This window comes from Sceloporus undulatus, chromosome 2 (assembly GCF_019175285.1).
Source record: "Sceloporus undulatus isolate JIND9_A2432 ecotype Alabama chromosome 2, SceUnd_v1.1, whole genome shotgun sequence".
Taxonomy (NCBI): Eukaryota; Metazoa; Chordata; class Lepidosauria; order Squamata; family Phrynosomatidae; genus Sceloporus; species Sceloporus undulatus.
This window is the reverse complement of record NC_056523.1, coordinates 293,579,767-293,597,698: the sequence shown is the minus strand read 5'-3', so window position 1 is coordinate 293,597,698 and position 17,932 is coordinate 293,579,767. Positions and strand designations below refer to the sequence as shown.

At 38.3% G+C, this 17,932-nt stretch overlaps 1 protein-coding gene across 4 annotated transcripts in view; it reads left to right on the top strand.

The window, feature by feature from the left end:
- Window positions 1-17,932, top strand: part of PIK3R1 (phosphoinositide-3-kinase regulatory subunit 1) — a 76,388-nt gene that overhangs the window by 42,749 nt on the left and 15,707 nt on the right. For 3 of the 4 annotated variants that reach the window (XM_042453510.1, XM_042453512.1, XM_042453511.1), the window contains 5 exons: window positions 3,320-3,412; window positions 6,595-6,669; window positions 9,022-9,153; window positions 10,316-10,517; window positions 10,606-10,685. In XM_042453510.1, the coding sequence (XP_042309444.1) occupies window positions 3,320-3,412; window positions 6,595-6,669; window positions 9,022-9,153; window positions 10,316-10,517; window positions 10,606-10,685 (582 nt within the window). Of the gene's footprint in view, window positions 1-3,319; window positions 3,413-6,594; window positions 6,670-9,021; window positions 9,154-10,315; window positions 10,518-10,605; window positions 10,686-16,566; window positions 17,198-17,932 lie in introns of those variants that run through there. The other variant, XM_042453514.1, reaches the window with a different exon arrangement.

Sequence of the window (17,932 nt, the reverse complement as noted above, 5' to 3'; positions counted from 1 at the left end):
GGTACTTCTTAAAATGTTCAAAAGTAAGTTGGAGAGCCACCTTTGGTCCCTTCTGGGAGAAAGGCAGCATACAAATTAATTAAATAAATAGTGGTTTGAGTATTGGACTATGATTCTGGAGACCAGCGTTTGAGTCCCCACTCAGCCATTAAACTCACTGGGTGACATTGGGTGAGCACATTCTCTCAGCCTCAGGGAAAGGCAATGGCAAACCTCCTCTGAACCAAAAAAAAAAAAAAACCCATGATAAGTTCGTCTTTGGGCCACCATAAGTTGGAAATGACTTGAAGGCTCACACCACACCATGCAGTGGGTAGACAACTTGAGATAAATTGATATTGCACTTTCTGAAAAATAAATTATTATTATTATTATTATTATTATTATTATTATTATTATTATTATTATTATTATTAACCTTTATTTATGGAGCGCTGTAGATTTACACAGCGCTGTACATGCAATCTTTTTAGTTAGACGGATCCCTGCCCTTGGGCTTACAATCTAAAAAGACATGACACAGAAGGAGAAGGGAGTGGTGGAGGGAAAGGGTAAGAGGTCCAGCAGTTCCTCTCTACCTCCGAGGCCTGGACCAAGACAGATGGACTGGAGGGAGGGCTTGGCTTCATAATGGATGGTTAATCATTTTCCAGGGAAAATACATACTCTCAAGTAGGATAATACATATACAGTACATAGCAATACAGGAAATGGTTTGATAAATGAAAAATAAATGATGTATAGAGGGAAATATCACTATATCGGCTTTAGTTTGAAAAGAGACATGATCTGGATTTTGTATGTTAGTTTGTTAGCCATAGATCAGCATTGCTGGAATACATGTGAAATAACATACAGAACTGGGCTCAAGGAAATAGAGAATTTCTCCAAATTGTTTTCCTCCCAGAAAACGCTAGAGGGAGCAAGAGAGATGAGTTAGTGTATGGTGGGTTTTGGGGGGGGGGTTCCATTTTGCCTCCTTTATAGCTGTTCAGTTATTTAATTTGCCACTATTCTTCCTGTGAAAAATACATCTGCACTTACATATGTATTGATTTGAAAGATCCTGCTAGTCAGACATAGAGTGATTCAACACTGATTTGTCTAATTTGGAATAAATATATATTTATATGTCTTTCAGAATGGTTGATTTCTAGCAATAAACAAAGCTGCTTATTTTATTTAAAATTATTCTATGTTGGCAAATACAGATTTACTATCCAATATCAGAAATGCTTAGGTCCAGAAGTGTTTTTGGGGATAGATAGATAGATAGATAGATAGATAGATAGATATGTTATATATTATATAAATTAAATATCTTGGAGATGGGACCCAAGTCTGAACATTCATTTATGTTTCATGTACACTTTATACATATAGTCTGAATGTAAGTTTATACAATATTTTAAAGTGATGAAATAACGTTTGTTTACATTGAACTTTCAAAAAGCATCTCTCTATCTCAGCCAACTATGACAAATATTTTGGATTTGGGGGAATTTTGCATTTTTGGATAAACCTGTAACATATTTAGAACTACAGTACTGCTTTTAGCTGTATTATGGTTTGTTTGTTTTTATAAAAAGAACATCAATATAATTGAGTTTCTTATGTGTAAATGCATTTCCAATTAATACTGCAGAGTTTGCTATTTGAGTCTTGTTCTTATTCAGTGGCAAATTCAAACAATTACTCTAAGACAATTTTATACTGACTAAAGGGGGGCTTTGTTTTGTTTTTAAATATAGGGTGTTGATTGTTCTTGTAAAAATTGCTTGCCTTGTGAGTTCTGAATTAGCTGTTCTGCAAGGCAATCTATATAGCTCCCTCAGCAGGTGCTACAGGCTTTTGTTTTAGGCCCCTTTTACACTGTACATTTACAGTAATTTGATACTGCTTTGCCATGGGTGCATCATATACAGTCCTGGTTTTTATAGTTTGGAGAGGCACTAGAGCTCTCTGGCAGAGAATTGTAATACCTCATGAAACTTCAAATCCCAGGATTCTGCAGGATATAGCCATAGCAGTTAATGTGTGTGTGTGTGTGTGTGTGTGTGTGCTATTTATTTATTTCCAGAAAATAAAAATAAGGAATGGTACATTATCCATAAGCCAGTATCATAAATACGTGTAAAATATTTTTATGAAACTTCTCGACAACACAGTCTTCACATGGTCACCTTGTATTCAAAAAGTACTTGTTAATAGTTTGCTTTTAACAAGCAGTTAACATGGTATCAAAGTGCTGTCATGGTGAAAGAAACCATATTCGTTATTTTGTGAGAAACATGCAGAGTTCATCTCTGCAGTATAGACCAGAAAATCCTCTCTCATTAATCACATTGACAAGAGGGAAGTACGGTAAGCCTACAGAAAACATGGAAGGAAACTTAAATAGGACAACGTTGAGACATGTTCCACTTTCCAGGCTGTATGCAAGATGTGTGCCAGTTCCACAGCACTGAGCACTTTTTGAGAATCTGCACATAGTAGGTATCCCCTGAGAGCCATAGAATGGTGGGGAGTAAGTCTTAGTACTCAAGATATTACAAAAATCCAGGACTATCTCATTACTTTATGGAGATTCACACATAACTGGCACTTGCTCACCTGATCTGAATTAGCTTTCCAAGCAAATATCTCAATCTTGCAGAGATAGCATTTGGTATCAGGTTGGCTTTTCTGCATGAATTTGATGGCGGTATGCTAACCTCAAAGCCTCCCTAAGATTTGGTTGCAGTTCCTCTCTGCTGTAGTACTTAAGCAAAGTTACCACACATTGCTTGGTGCACAGATATCAGATTAGGGTTATGACCTTTGTTCTGTTTATATTTCTCAAAGGCAAATGTATGGTATCATAATGTAGTTTTAGCTATTGCAATGAAAATGATAAAATAAATAATGATCAATAGTTACCTGAGAAGATCACACTGTAGTGATAATTAATTAAAAATGCAAAGGGTGAAAAGATGTTCTGAAATAGAAGTTTATATTTCTATAGTTGAGTTGATGATTTTTTTAAGGAAATGTATCATGGAAGGAAACTAACTACTGAGACTATACAATATGTGTCCTGAATTATTTTCATTTGGTTAACATATAAAATCTTGATATTTTAAATTCAAACACATATTTTAAAAAATGTTTATGTGGAATTTTAATATGTAGGTATGGACTGACAAGTAAACTGTTTGCATTGACTTTGTCAGCTGATAAAAATCATTTGTACAGTGTTTAAAATTTAACCAACTGCCTAATACAGCTAATGGTCTTCATAAATTGTAACTTTAACTCATTTATTTATTTTTCATCACAGGTTTTACACTTCCAGATCTTTCAGAACAGTTTTCACCACCTGATAATGCTCCTCCCCTCCTTGTCAAATTAGTGGAAGCCATTGAAAGAAAAGGTATGCAGATTATCTATATGGGAAGAATATTTATTAAGTTTTTATAAATAAAGTCATACACATGGTATATTTTAAGAGTCACATTTTGCATTGTAAACAGCATGCGTGAATCTCAGGATCTCCAACAGGTAATGCTTGGTCTTACTTAGTTACTCTTTTCTTGCACAACAGTTTTTAGAATTGCCCTAAAGTTCATGAGTTTTCTTTTGAAAAAGCAAAACATTTTCAGCACATCTTATTCAGACTGATCCTACCAGTATGGAAAAACCAGATTCATGGTCAGGGTACATTGCTGGTTTTAATCTTTTAAAGAAATACAAAGCTTGGAACCATGCTGAAAGACCACCCATCCCATATCCATCTACACAGAACTACTTCTTCAGAAGCCTGCTGAATACCTAGGCAAATCAGTTGGAGAAAGTATCCACTGGAGAGAGGATTTGTAGTGGTACCCCAGTTATAGAAAAGACCCACCCCCACCCACCCCGGGAAGCTTGACTTCGTAGTCCTTTTTAGGCCAAATGGATATATTTCTGTTCATACAGGCCTTTAAAATAATTTATGTAGCCAGGGCCACTGATTTCAGTGTTTGTCTTTCAGTTCTGAGACTTATTTCTGTTGCATTTGTGCTGGCTTTGATATTATATTCTTATCTTTTATCTTGTATAGAAATTATTTTTAAATAGTTTTTTATGTCCCTAACTATGCATTAGGTTTAACTGTAATAGGCTCTTTCACAGTAGTCAAAACAGCCAAACATCTTCCACATGAAACTTCAGAGGATAACAGATAACATCTGTTATCTGCATATAATACTTCAGAACAAAGCAAGGAACATTATTGGCCCCAAAGCAAGGAAGGTAACTGCCCACCATCCCAGATACAGATTAAGACAATCAGGAAAGCAAGCAACATCTGCTTGATTTATTTTTAAACACCATTTTGTTAGCCTGTCTTTCATTGATGGAAAAAAGCTGTTCTTATAGTGCATTTTGACATTAGTCCAAAGTAGGACTGACTTACCATTGGTGGAGGTGGAAAAACAAATGAGCTCTAGGTCATTTACTGAAAAAGGAAACATTCACAATATGCTAAAAAAAAAAAAGGAACAAATTCATGAAAAGGCATAAAGAGCAATATCACATTCACAGTAATATCCGCACGTACAGCTATAAATACATATGAAATCCTGTTGTAAGAGTGATAGTACCATGGAAAAAGCAAACTGTCCAATAAACTCTCCATTTCGGCTAAAAAAATCAAGTAAAATCAGTGAAGCTTATAGGCTGAGAATGAATCCAATAATATTCAAAGTAGCCAACAAACAACCCAATAGATAAAGGAGTATCTGTTAGATGAATTATTAACAAAGCAAAATAGTTAAACTGGTTCTGTAATACCCAAGAGACTGCAGTCAAGATATTAGAAGAAAACTAGGATTGGGAAGGCCAGCTATGAACAAACTGAAAATATCCTGAAGTGTGAAGATATAACTCTGATCACTGTAGTAAGGATTATCCAAACCATCATGTTCCCCATCACTATGTATGGATGTGAGAGCTGGACCACTTCATGAGAAGTCATGAATCACTATCATAGACAATGATGCTAGGAAAAGTGGAGGGCAGTAGAAAGAGAGGAAAACCACATGCCATATGGGTAGACTCAATCAAAGAGGCCTTGGGCCTGGGCCTACAAGACCTGAGCAAGGCAATGGAGGACAGGGGGTCTTGGAGGTGTCTCATCCAATACATGAGTTGAGGTTGTCTCAAGGGCAGTTAACAACAACAAGCTGTCTTGTTCTTTTCAGATTTCAATTGAGATCCAATTGCTTTGTTATTTCTTGCATTCTTTCATGTATTTTTACCTGTACATGCTAATATAATTGTGATATGCTCCTTAAATATTATTCTTATACATGTATAGCTTTTTTTGTTGATAATATTAAGATTGTTCCATTTTTTAATACGTTACGGCAAGTTTAATAGCTGAGTTTGGCTTTCCCCCCCATCTAATGTTTGATCCTTTCCCCCTATTACTTTTGAGGTTCTTTCCTTCTTTTGGGTCTCTTAAATAATAACATCAGCACTTCCTATGGGAAAAAAGTAGCTCCTGTACCTAGAACGGCTATTTCAAAAATGTTTGGACAGTAGTTTTAAGTCCTGCCTTAATATAACATTCCCTGACTTTCTCCTCCTTTTACATTAACCTCCAATTTGCACTTGGTTTTCTTTGTCTCCAAATTCACTTTATAGAAGGAAGCTAAATAAAATGTCCATAGATAATATTAATCTGAGATTTCAAATTCATTTATTTCTGAAATGACAGGATAACAGTGGATGCAGGTTTCAAGAAAAACCTGAAAATCAAACATAGATTACTGTATTCCTCACCCCTCTTTCCTTGCATACCTCTTGCTACCTGACATGCTCAGTGATATGCCTGACAGTGCAGAGAAATGTGAAATTGCTCTCTGTTCCACTGAGAGGCAATCTCCTTTTGATTCAGGCAATTTATAATTGGACCTTATTTTTTATTATTGTTGTTCATTACTTTTTAAAAACATATTTAAAAAAATAAGTGGCAGAATACTTAAACTGAATCAGAACAGTATGGAGCTACAGAAGATGCTAGCCAAATTCAATTGATAGCTCTAAGTAGAGTAGTACTATTAAATCAGTGATGTTTATAGTTTATTGTTCAGCTATTGATTCACTGGATTTACTCTTACTGGGATAGCATTTGGATTGATGCCATCGTTCCTGTTCTAAGTAAAGTTAAGGTCAGCTGTGGGGGGGGGGGGGAGTATTTCAGTGTATTAATACTAAAGTTCTGCTGCTTTGAATTAGTCTCCATGCCAGCTGCTTTTAAGTGTCTATGTTATTTAAGTCAGGAAATATGATCGTACATCTCCTAGTTCTTGTTTGGTTTGGCCTTGATACATATTTCCCAAAGTCAAAAATTTGGAAAGCTTGGCCTAAATTTCTAGTGTTCCTCAACCAGTAGTATGCAGATAGATTTAGTAACTATAATTGCTATGTGGTGCATTTGTTCGTGTGAGATTGAGGACAGAATCATGTACCAGTTCCTAAGACAAGGTGGTGCATGGGTAAAATATAAAATACAGAAATCAACGGGAGATGTTTGAGTTCATAAAACCTTTCTGTTCATTTATTTTAAAGGTCTGGAGTGTTCAACTTTGTACAGATCACAAGGATCAAGCAGCACCAGTGAATTAAGGCAAATTACTGAGTGTGGTAGGTACAACAGTTTTTCTTTTCAGTAGACAACAGAATGGCTTGTGAGTTAAGTTAATATATTTATTATGCTATTTATTCTACACAATATACATGCCCTTACTCAGTCAGCCCTAGTGGCTCACACTACTACCAGTCTTCAAGCATTTCTACAGGCAAGGGTTTCAATCCTTTTGTGCTTGTCAAAGCATAACACAAAATGCAAAGAAATGAGCTAGCACATAGCACAGTGTCCAAATCCATGGCAAAAGGCAAGATTGCCTCCATGGACGAAAGGTGAAGGGAGGGAAAGTTATTTAAGAGGAGGGCTAGGATGATCAGCACACATTTGACTTATACACTCTGAGAACCATGAATGGTGAGTCTTCTCACCATTCAGGGAAAACTGAGCAGAGTGAATAGAAGCCTTTGGTTTTGAGCTGGACAGATGTTTTGCCTGTCCCTACAGAGTAGCTGATCAGATCTTACCAGAGTGTGAGAATGGGATCCCTACATAGCACTCCCAACAACAAATATGCAATTCATTTGGCAGGACCAGAGCTTTTGTTGAGTAGCAGCTGGTAAGGTACAGATTCTGAAAGGAAAAGACAGTTGTGTGGTTGCTGACCAGTTACCTAAGCAAGGCTTCTGTGCCTTGGCTCAATAAGATGGTAGAGTAGCAGGTATAGTGCCCTTTATTACTGCAGCTCATCTGTTGCATAACTTTGTGTCCTGGAGTTTGGCATATGACAGGAATCTGCATGGTGTTAAGTAGATTAACTCAGAATGTAACTGCTTGGGAGTGTTCTGGTCACTGCAGCTGGTTATGGGTTAAGTTTCATTCATAGACAGCACACAATGGGGGTGAATTTTGTACCTTCGAGGAAGCCACTTGTAGAAAACGAGTAGAGACACAGATGAATAGGCAGTAGCCACTAGATTAGTCAGTGACAATGAACACCCTTAGAAGTAGTCTTCCTATTCCTGAACTAATTTGCTCAATCTTCAGAAAACATTTAGCCATTTATCTTCAAAGCTGGATTTCAGTTATCAAATCTATAAAAGTTTAACAGACACTGTTACAGAAATAATTAGAAATCTGAGTTACTAATTATTCAGAACATGCAATTCTGGTAGATGTAATTGAAGAACACGTATAGTAACACCCCGTATAGAATTTTTATAATGGTATTTCGTGTTGATATGTTGTAAAACTGCTGTAGAAAATATTTGAAGGGTAGGATATAAATTTCTTAAATAAAATAAGGAATTGCAAATTTCCTTAAAAGGTTGTATTCCACATGTGCAAATCACATGCCCAGGTGCATTCAGGGCTGTCTACATGCAAATGTATGCACATTTTGATACAGACTTGTGTTTTCAGAAATGTAAAAGTCAGTTTCAATTCCAATAATATACTGCATTTTTTCACAGTGGCCTTGACTGTATTATTTTACTGTCCTGCTGTTTACACAAAATATTAGTATGTAAAACATACCTCAGTTAAAAATACCTTGGATTCTTAGAAGGCCTCTGGCATTTTGCCTGCATTGCCATGTGAAGTAGAGGCAAGCATTTATATGTTTCTGAGCCAATGTAGTGTAGTGTTTGGAGTACTACACTAGGACTCTGTGAGACCAGGATTTGAAACCTCAACACAATCATAGAAGACTCATCAGGTCACTTCTCTCATCCCGAGGAAGTCAACGACAAAGCTCCTCTGAAGAATTCTTGCCAAGGAAAGCCTAGAAGAGGGTCACCATCAGTTGGAGATGACTTGAAGTCACATAGTGACAAGAACAAATGTACATCAAACTAAATAAATATGTGATATCTGGCCATTATAAGATACTCACTGTGTGATGCCTTATGTACATTTTGTAATGTTTAAATCTTTTAGATTTATGATCATATAAAAAAAATTGTGTGAAGACATCCTAAACATTTCAAATAGATGCAAATAATCAGTAGTCCCAAGGGGTGAGGTGGGGTAGGGAAAGGAATACGAAGCCTGGCAACAGAAGACCTAGGAAAAGAAGACCTGGCTGTCATCACCTGACAGATTGCTGGAGGCCCAGCTGTTCTACCTGGCACTCTCTCTGTGTGTGTGTCCTTGGATGGTATGAAAAGGTCTAGAGTCCTGGGGTGAAGGAAGGATACAGTGGATATTTTATGTAAGCATGGATTCTGGATCAAAAGGCAGGATGGAAGTCAAATGATTAAATAAATTAAAGTCAATATTTTGGTATCTTATTTTTTAAAATTTAAAACCAAATTGAGGTGCAAGCCTTCTACCTCCTTTGTGTGAGGTAAGCGCTGGATGTGTCCAAAAGGCAAAGAGTAATTCATTGTCTTTCTCTCTCTCTCTTTCAGATGTTTCTACAGTGGATTTTGATATCATTGATCTTCAGATTTTATCAGATGCTTTGAAGAGGTACTTTCTCGACTTGCCAAATCCTGTCATTCCAGCATCTGTTTACAATGAAATGATTTCTATAGCACAAGGTATGAATGTAAAAGTTTTCATTAGCACAAAACTGGGTTTCTTAGGATCATTACAACTTATAGTTCAGAGTTTTGATTCTGTTTCCAGTATGGTTGGGATATAGAAAGTTTTATATAACCAAAGCACAATGGTTACATATATTAATTGAACTATCACTCCTGCCTTTAGGTTTAGCTTTTCATATTATGTGGTATAAATGTAGTAAGAATCATGTACGTCTAATTTAGGTTTCTTGGCACCTATACTATTATGGTACATGGAACTGAAAGTGTGTATTTTATGTCAGTGCTTCCCAAGCTATCTGATGTGAGGGACCAGCAATCCCCCCCCCCCCCCAGCATGCTAGGGACTAGTACCATATATGTGCCCAACAGGTAAAGTTTGTGTTGGGGTTTGTTTTTTTTCTGGAAAGTGCCAAAGAACTGGCACTACTACTTTGACTAGCACTGTTTTAGGTAATGTACCAACCTAACATTTTGAGGTGCGTGTTTGAAATCTTAAAAACGTAATGTACAAAATGGATCTTAGTGTTAAGAACTCAGTGAATCTTGGCAAGTACAATATTTGTACAAACATTGGTTAACATATCAAGGATTTGTCTGTATGCAGAGAAAGCTAATTGTTAACTTTTTATCAGTGCTCATGAGGTAAATGTATTTAAAAAAGGCAAGATTCTGAAGTCCATTGGCAGTTATGGGATAGAATGTAATAAATGCATATAGATAAGGCTTGTGTCTCTTAATAGCAAATTCAGTGGGGCTAAACCTTTTCAGTGACAGTTTTGACATTAAGTTGCAGATGCTAGGCACAGGATATTATTGCTGTTATAACCTTCAAAGTTAGAACAGCACCTCTTGAGGCTTATCTTTTCCATCTCAGAATTACCCAATCATGTGTGATACTAAACAGAAGGCAGACCTCTATTCCATTCTGTGGTTTTTAACCAAGTGATACTTCTGTTTCACTTTGACTTCTGTATCATTGATCTTCTCCCTAGTACCCACATTGCTTACTAAAGTTCTCGCTGTTTCAACAAAGAAACAGAAGCTTGGGATTTACTAGAGAGGTTAATGTTTCTAATTAATACTTTTGTAGATAAAGATTTCTAATACAATTGTTTGAAGATTCTGGGCTCATAAAGAGATATTTCTTTCCTTGTAGAAGTGCAGAACTCAGAAGAATATGCTCAAGTACTGAAGAGGCTCATAAGATCACCAAATATACCTCAACAGTATTGGCTGACACTCCAATACCTACTCAAACATTTTTCCAGACTTTGTCAGAGCTCTACCAAAAACCTTCTAAACGCAAGATCCATAGCTGAAATTTTCAGCCTCCTCCTGTTCAGGTGCCCAGTAGCAAGGTAAGTAATGCATACATGTATTTGGTGACTATACAGAATATTTAAGTTATTCAGCATGCATTTTAATAAATGGTAAATACTTTTACAGCTCTGACAATACTGAACACCACATAAAAATTCTGGAAGTATTAATTACAAGTGAATGGAATGACAAACAACCTGCACCAGGTAAGAAAATCTATGTTTTGCAAGTACAAACTGCATTTTATATTAATGATATAGGGAAAAAATTAGGTTTTTAAATTTTGTTTTTCATATTAAAGTGTCTCCCCTGCCCCTTAGCACTTTCTAACTTAGCTGGAGTTTCTTTCCGAAATGGGAGGCAAAAGATTATTCCTTCCCCGATGGCTGACCAACTAGTTAACAATGGTCCCAGCTGAAAAACCAAATCACCTGTTTGAATTGCTTTTAACTGTTAGGAATGAGTGTTTCTTATGGTTTTTCAAGTGTTTCATATGCTATCCCCATAAGGGAAAGCAGTAATAAAAACTGTCCAGAAGATAGCTATGAGGAATTAAGGACTATTGTTATTGTTGTGTGCGTCCAAGTAATTTCTGACTTATGGCAACAGTAAGACGAATTTTACAGTTATTTTTACAAGATCTATTCAGAGGGGGCTCTGAGCCTGCGTGACTTGCCCAAAGGTACCCAGTGGGTTTCCATGGGCAAGTGTGGAATCAAACCCTGTTCTCCAGAGTTGTAGCCCAATGCTCAAACCATTACACCATGCTAGCTGTCCAACAAAGACTGTGCTCAGTAGTAGAGGAGTGTGCTGGTATGCCAAGGCTGAATGTCACTGCTTATCTTGTTTTGTGATAAAACAGCAATACGGGAATGACGGGAAGCTTCTGTGTAGACATACTCACCACTTATTGTCATTGTTTAGTTGCTTTAAAAAAAACTTAAGGATCATCAGACTTCTTATTCTGCTGCCCACTGACCTTGGTACTTGGGATAGTATTATCTGTTTGAAAGGTTGTACTTTTATCTCCTAAGAATGAAATCTTCAGCATTGCAGCCATGATCTTGTGAAATTCCCTCCCTGTTAATATTTATTTGTTTATTAAATTGTTCCCACTTTTTTTTTTTTTTTTTTTTTTTGGCAAAATTGGCATCCAACACAATGCCCATAAAACACAATGGCATTAAAACACGAACTCATCAGTAAAAAGAGACACATACAGACAGTTCCAACTTTTTGGTTAATGGGTATGGCTATGTGTGTTCACTCAGGCTTTTCGTGAGGTGTGATAGAGCAATATATGTTAGGTTTTTTAAGTGCATGATTGCTCTTGTTTTGCTTTTGTGATTGTATTTTATTTGTAGACTGCAGTGGTATTTTTGTGTTCAGTGGTAGTACATTTGTACATATAAATAAATAAACTCATTCATTTCAGGAATATATTACTTCACCATCAAATTCACAAAGGTCAAAAACACACTGCAGAAATAATCCAGTTTGAGACCACTTTAACTGCCCTAGCTCAAAGCTAGGGAATTCTGGAAACGGTAGTTTTGTGAGACATTTTGCCTTCTCTGTCAAGAGAGCTCTGGTGCCACAACAAACTGCATTTCTCAGAATTCCCCAGCACTGAGCCAGAGCAGTCAAAACAGTCGCAAACTGGATTATTTCTGCAATGTATTTTTGACCTAAATTAATGATATTCTGCAAAACAGAACAGATGTCGCATGGAGATAAGATAATTCTACATTCAGCTCACATTAATGAACTACAAAAAAAGTTACAGTGGGGTGTGCAAATGTTTGTTCGATTTTTTTAAAGTATTTTTCTGAGTATCAACTTGGTGTGTTTGCTTTCCTTAGAAAGAGGATGTCATATATGGTTTCAATATCTGCTTGAGTTTAAGAGAGCAGTAGCATTTTAAGAACTATGGTGTGTTACAGACCGCCCCTTTGGGGCGGCCTGTAGGCGCACCTTTCCCTGCCGGATCGGGGCCTCAGCGGCCAGATCGGCAGCCACTGAGGCCTCGATCCGCCGCTTTCTGGGCTGTGGGGAAGTGGCAAAAGGCCCCTTCCCCGCAGCCTGGAAAGGGGTGTCCTTGGGGCTTCAAGCCCCAAGGACACACCGCGGCGGCGGGGAGAAGGAGAAAGGGACCGTTTGGCCCCTTTCTCCTTTGGTCCGGTGGGCGCAGCTGTCTGAAGGCTGCGCCCAGCAGACCAAAACAGGAAGGAACTCCGAAACGGAGATCCTTCCTGGGTCGTGGAAAGGGCGCCCTAGGCGCCCTGCCGCGACCCCAATACATCACAACCGCGCTGCCGCGTTTGGAGGCGGCGCGGTCGTCACGTATCAATGGCGACGGCCATGTGGAACAGCCGCCGCCATTTTGTGCGCGCACTAGGGTTAGGGCAGTGCGGAAGCACCACCCCATCTTAACCCTAGTACATGCTCCGTGCGTACTTTTAAGCCCGTCTGTAACGGGCCAAAGTGTAAATATAATGTAAATGCATTCTCTCACTTTGTTGTTGTTGTGTGTCTTCAAGTCGTTTCTGATTTATGGTGGCCCTAAGATGAATTTATCATGGTGTTTTCTTGGCAAGATTATTTCAAGAAGGTTTGCCATTGCCTTCCCCTGAGGCTGAGGGCATGTGACTTGTCCTTGGTCACCGAAAGGGTTTCATGGCCAAGCGGGGAATCAAACCCCGGTCTCCAGAGTTGTAGTCCAACAGTCAAACTACTATGCCTGACTGGCTCAGTATTAATATTGGGAATAATGATAGTGGTGTACATTATATAATTATTATATGGATTACTAAAACAATGTACAGAAGAAGGTTTGCAGTATTAATCAGTTACTTAGCCAGCTGAAAAACCTTTGGATTGATGAGAAAATTGGCTGGAGTTAGCCTGACAACCCACTTCACTTTAATATAAGTAGATACCAAGTGCCATTCTAGAGAAGGAATTTCTGCTTTACCCACAGACAATATGGGATTTCCATGTTAAAATAGTGCCTGATATTATTGTATACATGCATAATCTAAGAAATATGTACCTCCTCAGAAATAGTCTAATATTTATGCAAGTTAAGTAGTCAAGTGACAGCCCTAATATGAAGTTATTTGAACATACGGCCATGACCAATATAGGTTTTCAGGAACAAAACCATGGCGGGTTACAGACCGCCATAAAGTATGCGCTCCACGCGTACTAGGGTTAGAAAGGGCCGTATTAGGGTTAGGAAGGGTCTGTAACCTGCCCATGAGAGGCCAAAATAAAGAAAGCGGACCCTTATCATAGAAGTTGTAGATTAAAGTCCTTTCCAACCCTATCTGAAGAGGCCTGAATTTGGACCTGGAGCCTTCTACATGCAGTGTGTGTTGTTATAGCTCTTCTCATGACCTAACATTGGAAGAATTGCTGGAGGAGATAGAAACAAAAGGAATTGGTTCCATAAAGATTTTGAATATTTTATCTTTCTTCTTCTCATCTTTCAGTTGTGACAGCTCTTATCAAAAGAGGAAGGGGTACCGGATGGCACATCTTTTTATACTAGCACAAGTTTTGCTCAGAGCTGCAATGGCCTAGCAAAATCTAAAAGCACAAAACAGCATATTTTTATTACATAGCAAATTTGGAACAAGAACACATAAATAAGCCTCATCTTGCCTTGTATACACAAATGTTCCGTTTTCTCTTGAAACCCCTTTGCCTGTTAAAAAATTAGAAGTATTCATAATTCTAGGATGTATTTCCTATGCATACTTAGTTTAGAGTAAACTCCCACTGAATAAAGTGGGACTTCTCATGCCTAGCATTGTATTGCCAGGGCTAAAAGACCTCATACCAAATATCAAATACATTCTACCCTCCCCATATGCGGGAGATCCTCCCCATGTATGGGGGAAAGAGCGTATGCTCAAGCCCCATAGGAAATAATGGGGCATGTGCTCGCAGCGGTGAACACGGCGTGCGGCACAAGTATGTGCCCCATTATTTCTGCCTGGGCTTGCCTTCCGTGTGAATTCAAAGCCGTGGAAGGCAAGCCTGCCTATAAGGAGGGCTGACTGTATATGCAGCTGTAATTGATGCTTGCTGCAAGTGAAATAAATGAAGCTGAGCAGTAAGTGCAACAGGGTACTATTTTGATATCTACTTGACAGGTTTTATTATAGAGAATTATGACTGATAATTCTAAGCTGTCCCTGTATAGATTCCCATATAAAGATTCGTCACTAGTTACCTGTGCTTAGAGAAGATTAATGAGTCGGAGTGGATTTGGCACTGACGTCATAGCTTTTATATCTCTTCCCCCACAGTAGATTTAGTAGACCCAAATTTTAGCCCAATCTGCATTCTAGTATTTGCCCAACAGAGGGCTCTCATTCTAAGCAAATAACATGCAAATGTTACAATGTAGAGTGCCGTATCAAATTGTCAGTTCTTGTTACTTCTCAAGTAGAAATTTCAGTTACTCCTTAGCATACGTTTTATAACCACATGGACAAGCATTCACTTGGATGTAGAGATGTTCATATTCTAACTGTCCTTTATGCATCTAAGAAATATCAAAACTAAATGATGCAAGAATTGGATTTTACAAGAGAGAATAAGGTAAGCTTAAGGATAAGGTGCAACCCTTCCCTGGATCCATTGGTTGCTATGCTCAGAGTGCATTTGAGTGCATTCTCTTAGTTGTTCTGCCTAGAGAGGTACAACCTCTGTGTGTGTGTTGTCCCCTGTAGTAAAAGGTATAGTTTGGGATTTTGATAAATACATGATGAATATCAGTTGCAGCTATAAGTGTAAGCACTGGTTCTTGCTAATATCCTTGCATTCTAAAACAGATAGTAGATGAAAAGTGACTATTTTATGAATTGGAAAGGCAAAAACTATATACTGTATAATTAATAGCATGTTCTGTAGAAATCTGAGCAAGGTACACAATAATTTATTATGGCATTAAACTGCATTCACCGGGAACTATAAATGTGTCCCTTAGTAATATTTTTGTTCCCCATTAAAAGAATGGGAATGTCGTCTGATTACTTTTTTTAGCAAAAGGCAATGAGTGCGTGAGACAACAATATATCCTGAAAGTTGCATTTCTGCTCAGATTCAGAACTTCTGAGTCTGTGACCTGCTGACTGCTTAATCCCAGGCCATGATGTATTTGCTTGAGACTGTATGGCAGCCCTCCTTGAATACCAACTAACATATAAGTACAGTGTCAGTACAGATTTCAGATTTTAGCTGCAAGCAAGTACAGTCAGTTCAGCACTTGTTGGTGTTTTGATAAAGACCTTCTTTAGTTGTCTCAAGTATAAAAACTAATCAAGTACTGTTGTTCCTTCTGGGTAATTTCCCACGCACACATGTCTGTGCTGTACAAGGAGGAGAGAGGGAAGGGCTGGGGTGAAAATGGACTGTAGCTTTTATTGGAATCCAAATAGTGGCAGCTGTTGGTTCCCATGTTAGGTGGCGGATCCACTCTGGCTTTTAGAGAAAACTTTAAAGGAGCTATGCAGGATGCTGATACCATCTCCCAAATAACCTGAGCACCTTGGCCATCTCCGTTAAAGTACAGACTTAACTCTGGAGCAGATTTACTGCCCCGTTGACATGGGGAGTTACCACTGAACCCAACATCATAATTATGAAACAAACTCAATTGTAAGAAAGATACAAGAGATATTGAAGGAGAATGATGCTACTCAGAATTCACATGGATTGATGATAATCTTAATCATCAAGAGCTAAGAGAAAGTTTGTCAATCTTTATCTGCCTCAGAAACATTTTGTTGCACATATATTGCCCCTCTCCAAGGCTCTTAAGGAGAATTTTTGAAAAGGTTTACCAGAGCAGCTTCTCACTTTCCCCTCCTCCAGCTCCTGCCCTTTAAGTATTGTGGAAGTAGCCAGTCCTGGCTCCAGTTCACCCACTTCCCATATCTTATCTCCAGCGTTACCCCACTCTATGCAACCATATCAGCATTGGGATGAAACTCCAATAAGGTTTTTTTGTGAGAACCTCATAACTGTGCTCTGTGTTACACAAAAGCTCTGTAGCAGTCAGTGTACTAAACTGAAGGGAGCGGGTGTTTAGGGAGGAGCTGGACTTTCAAGTTGATTTTAATTTGACTCAGCAGTGCAGGACTTCATTTTATAGATCTGCAAACAACACCTGTCGTTGTGGCCCGGTGGAAGTGTGTGGAAGGTGGTGCAGTAAATGCTAACAAGCTTCTTCTGCACTCACTTGTGGTCTCTTGGAGGCACAGAACTTTACAAGGAAGGCTTTCATTCTAACGCTCACCCCCCTCCCCAACTAGCTCAGCCACTTCCTCTATTTGGCTGCTTATAATGCTTTTCTTGATAGTCATCTACTTCAATACTGCATGCAGCCACCAGTTGTAGGGACTATTTTAAGGTTACTTACAATGGTCTTCTCATTTACTTGGCTAAAAGGAGACCAGTTAAGTCTCGCATTGGCCACTTGTTAGCTGATGACAACTCTGACTTTGACTCTGGTTCCCCTCCCCCACCCAAAAATCCCTTGCTCAGCAAATATTTGAACCTGGCCAAGTTAATCATGAAACTGAGATCTTTATCTTGGAGAGACGTGCGCGCTACAGAGGACTTGAAAAAAACCCTGTTAAAATCAGTGATGAAACAGAAATGAGGAGATAGACCCAGTCAGCACAGAAGTTGATTCTTTCCAAAGGTAAAAGGACTTGAGGTTTTTCTGATTCTGTAGCTTTTTCTTCTTGGTTTAAGGAGCCACACAGATTGACAACATCAGTGGAGATGCTTCTTGGTTATTTCAGGAAAGCCTTTGGATTTAAGGATTCTGGATTTTTATTTTATTTTTTTTATGTTGCCCTTTATGTTCTGTGGAGTTGGGCAGAGAGCAAGATTGTGTCAGATTGTCAGATACACGTACGTAAAGGGGTGAATGCATGTTATACATGCTATACAAAGTAAGTAGCTTTTAGTTTGACTAGAAAGAGAGATGCAAACTTTTTCAGTCCTTAAGAGAAAGTAGTGTGTGCTAGGAATGTATCTACATGGACTTGTATGAGCTTATAAATTGTAATATATGCGATAGTTAAATTTATATGCTTTAAGTGAAGCTTTCATGGTTTGTTGAAAGTTAGTAACATTCAGTGTATGCTAGAACAGTGGAAAATCACCTGTTTGTCATTCTCTTGCCCATTCTGGTTTGCCACATGGTGTCACAGCAAGCTAGACTAGTTTGGGCTAAGCAGTAACCTGATCATACAAGTGCGTGTATCCAGAAATTAGCCAGAAACTGTCTTAGTAGAGTTATGCAGAGAGAGAGAGAGAGAGCATGCTTTTATTTCTCCCACTGATCCCCCACTTTTTCCATTGGACACTGTTTGAGGAAAATGCAAATGAAAATTGCAGTAACTGCCTCATCAGACTACAGCAGCTTGTT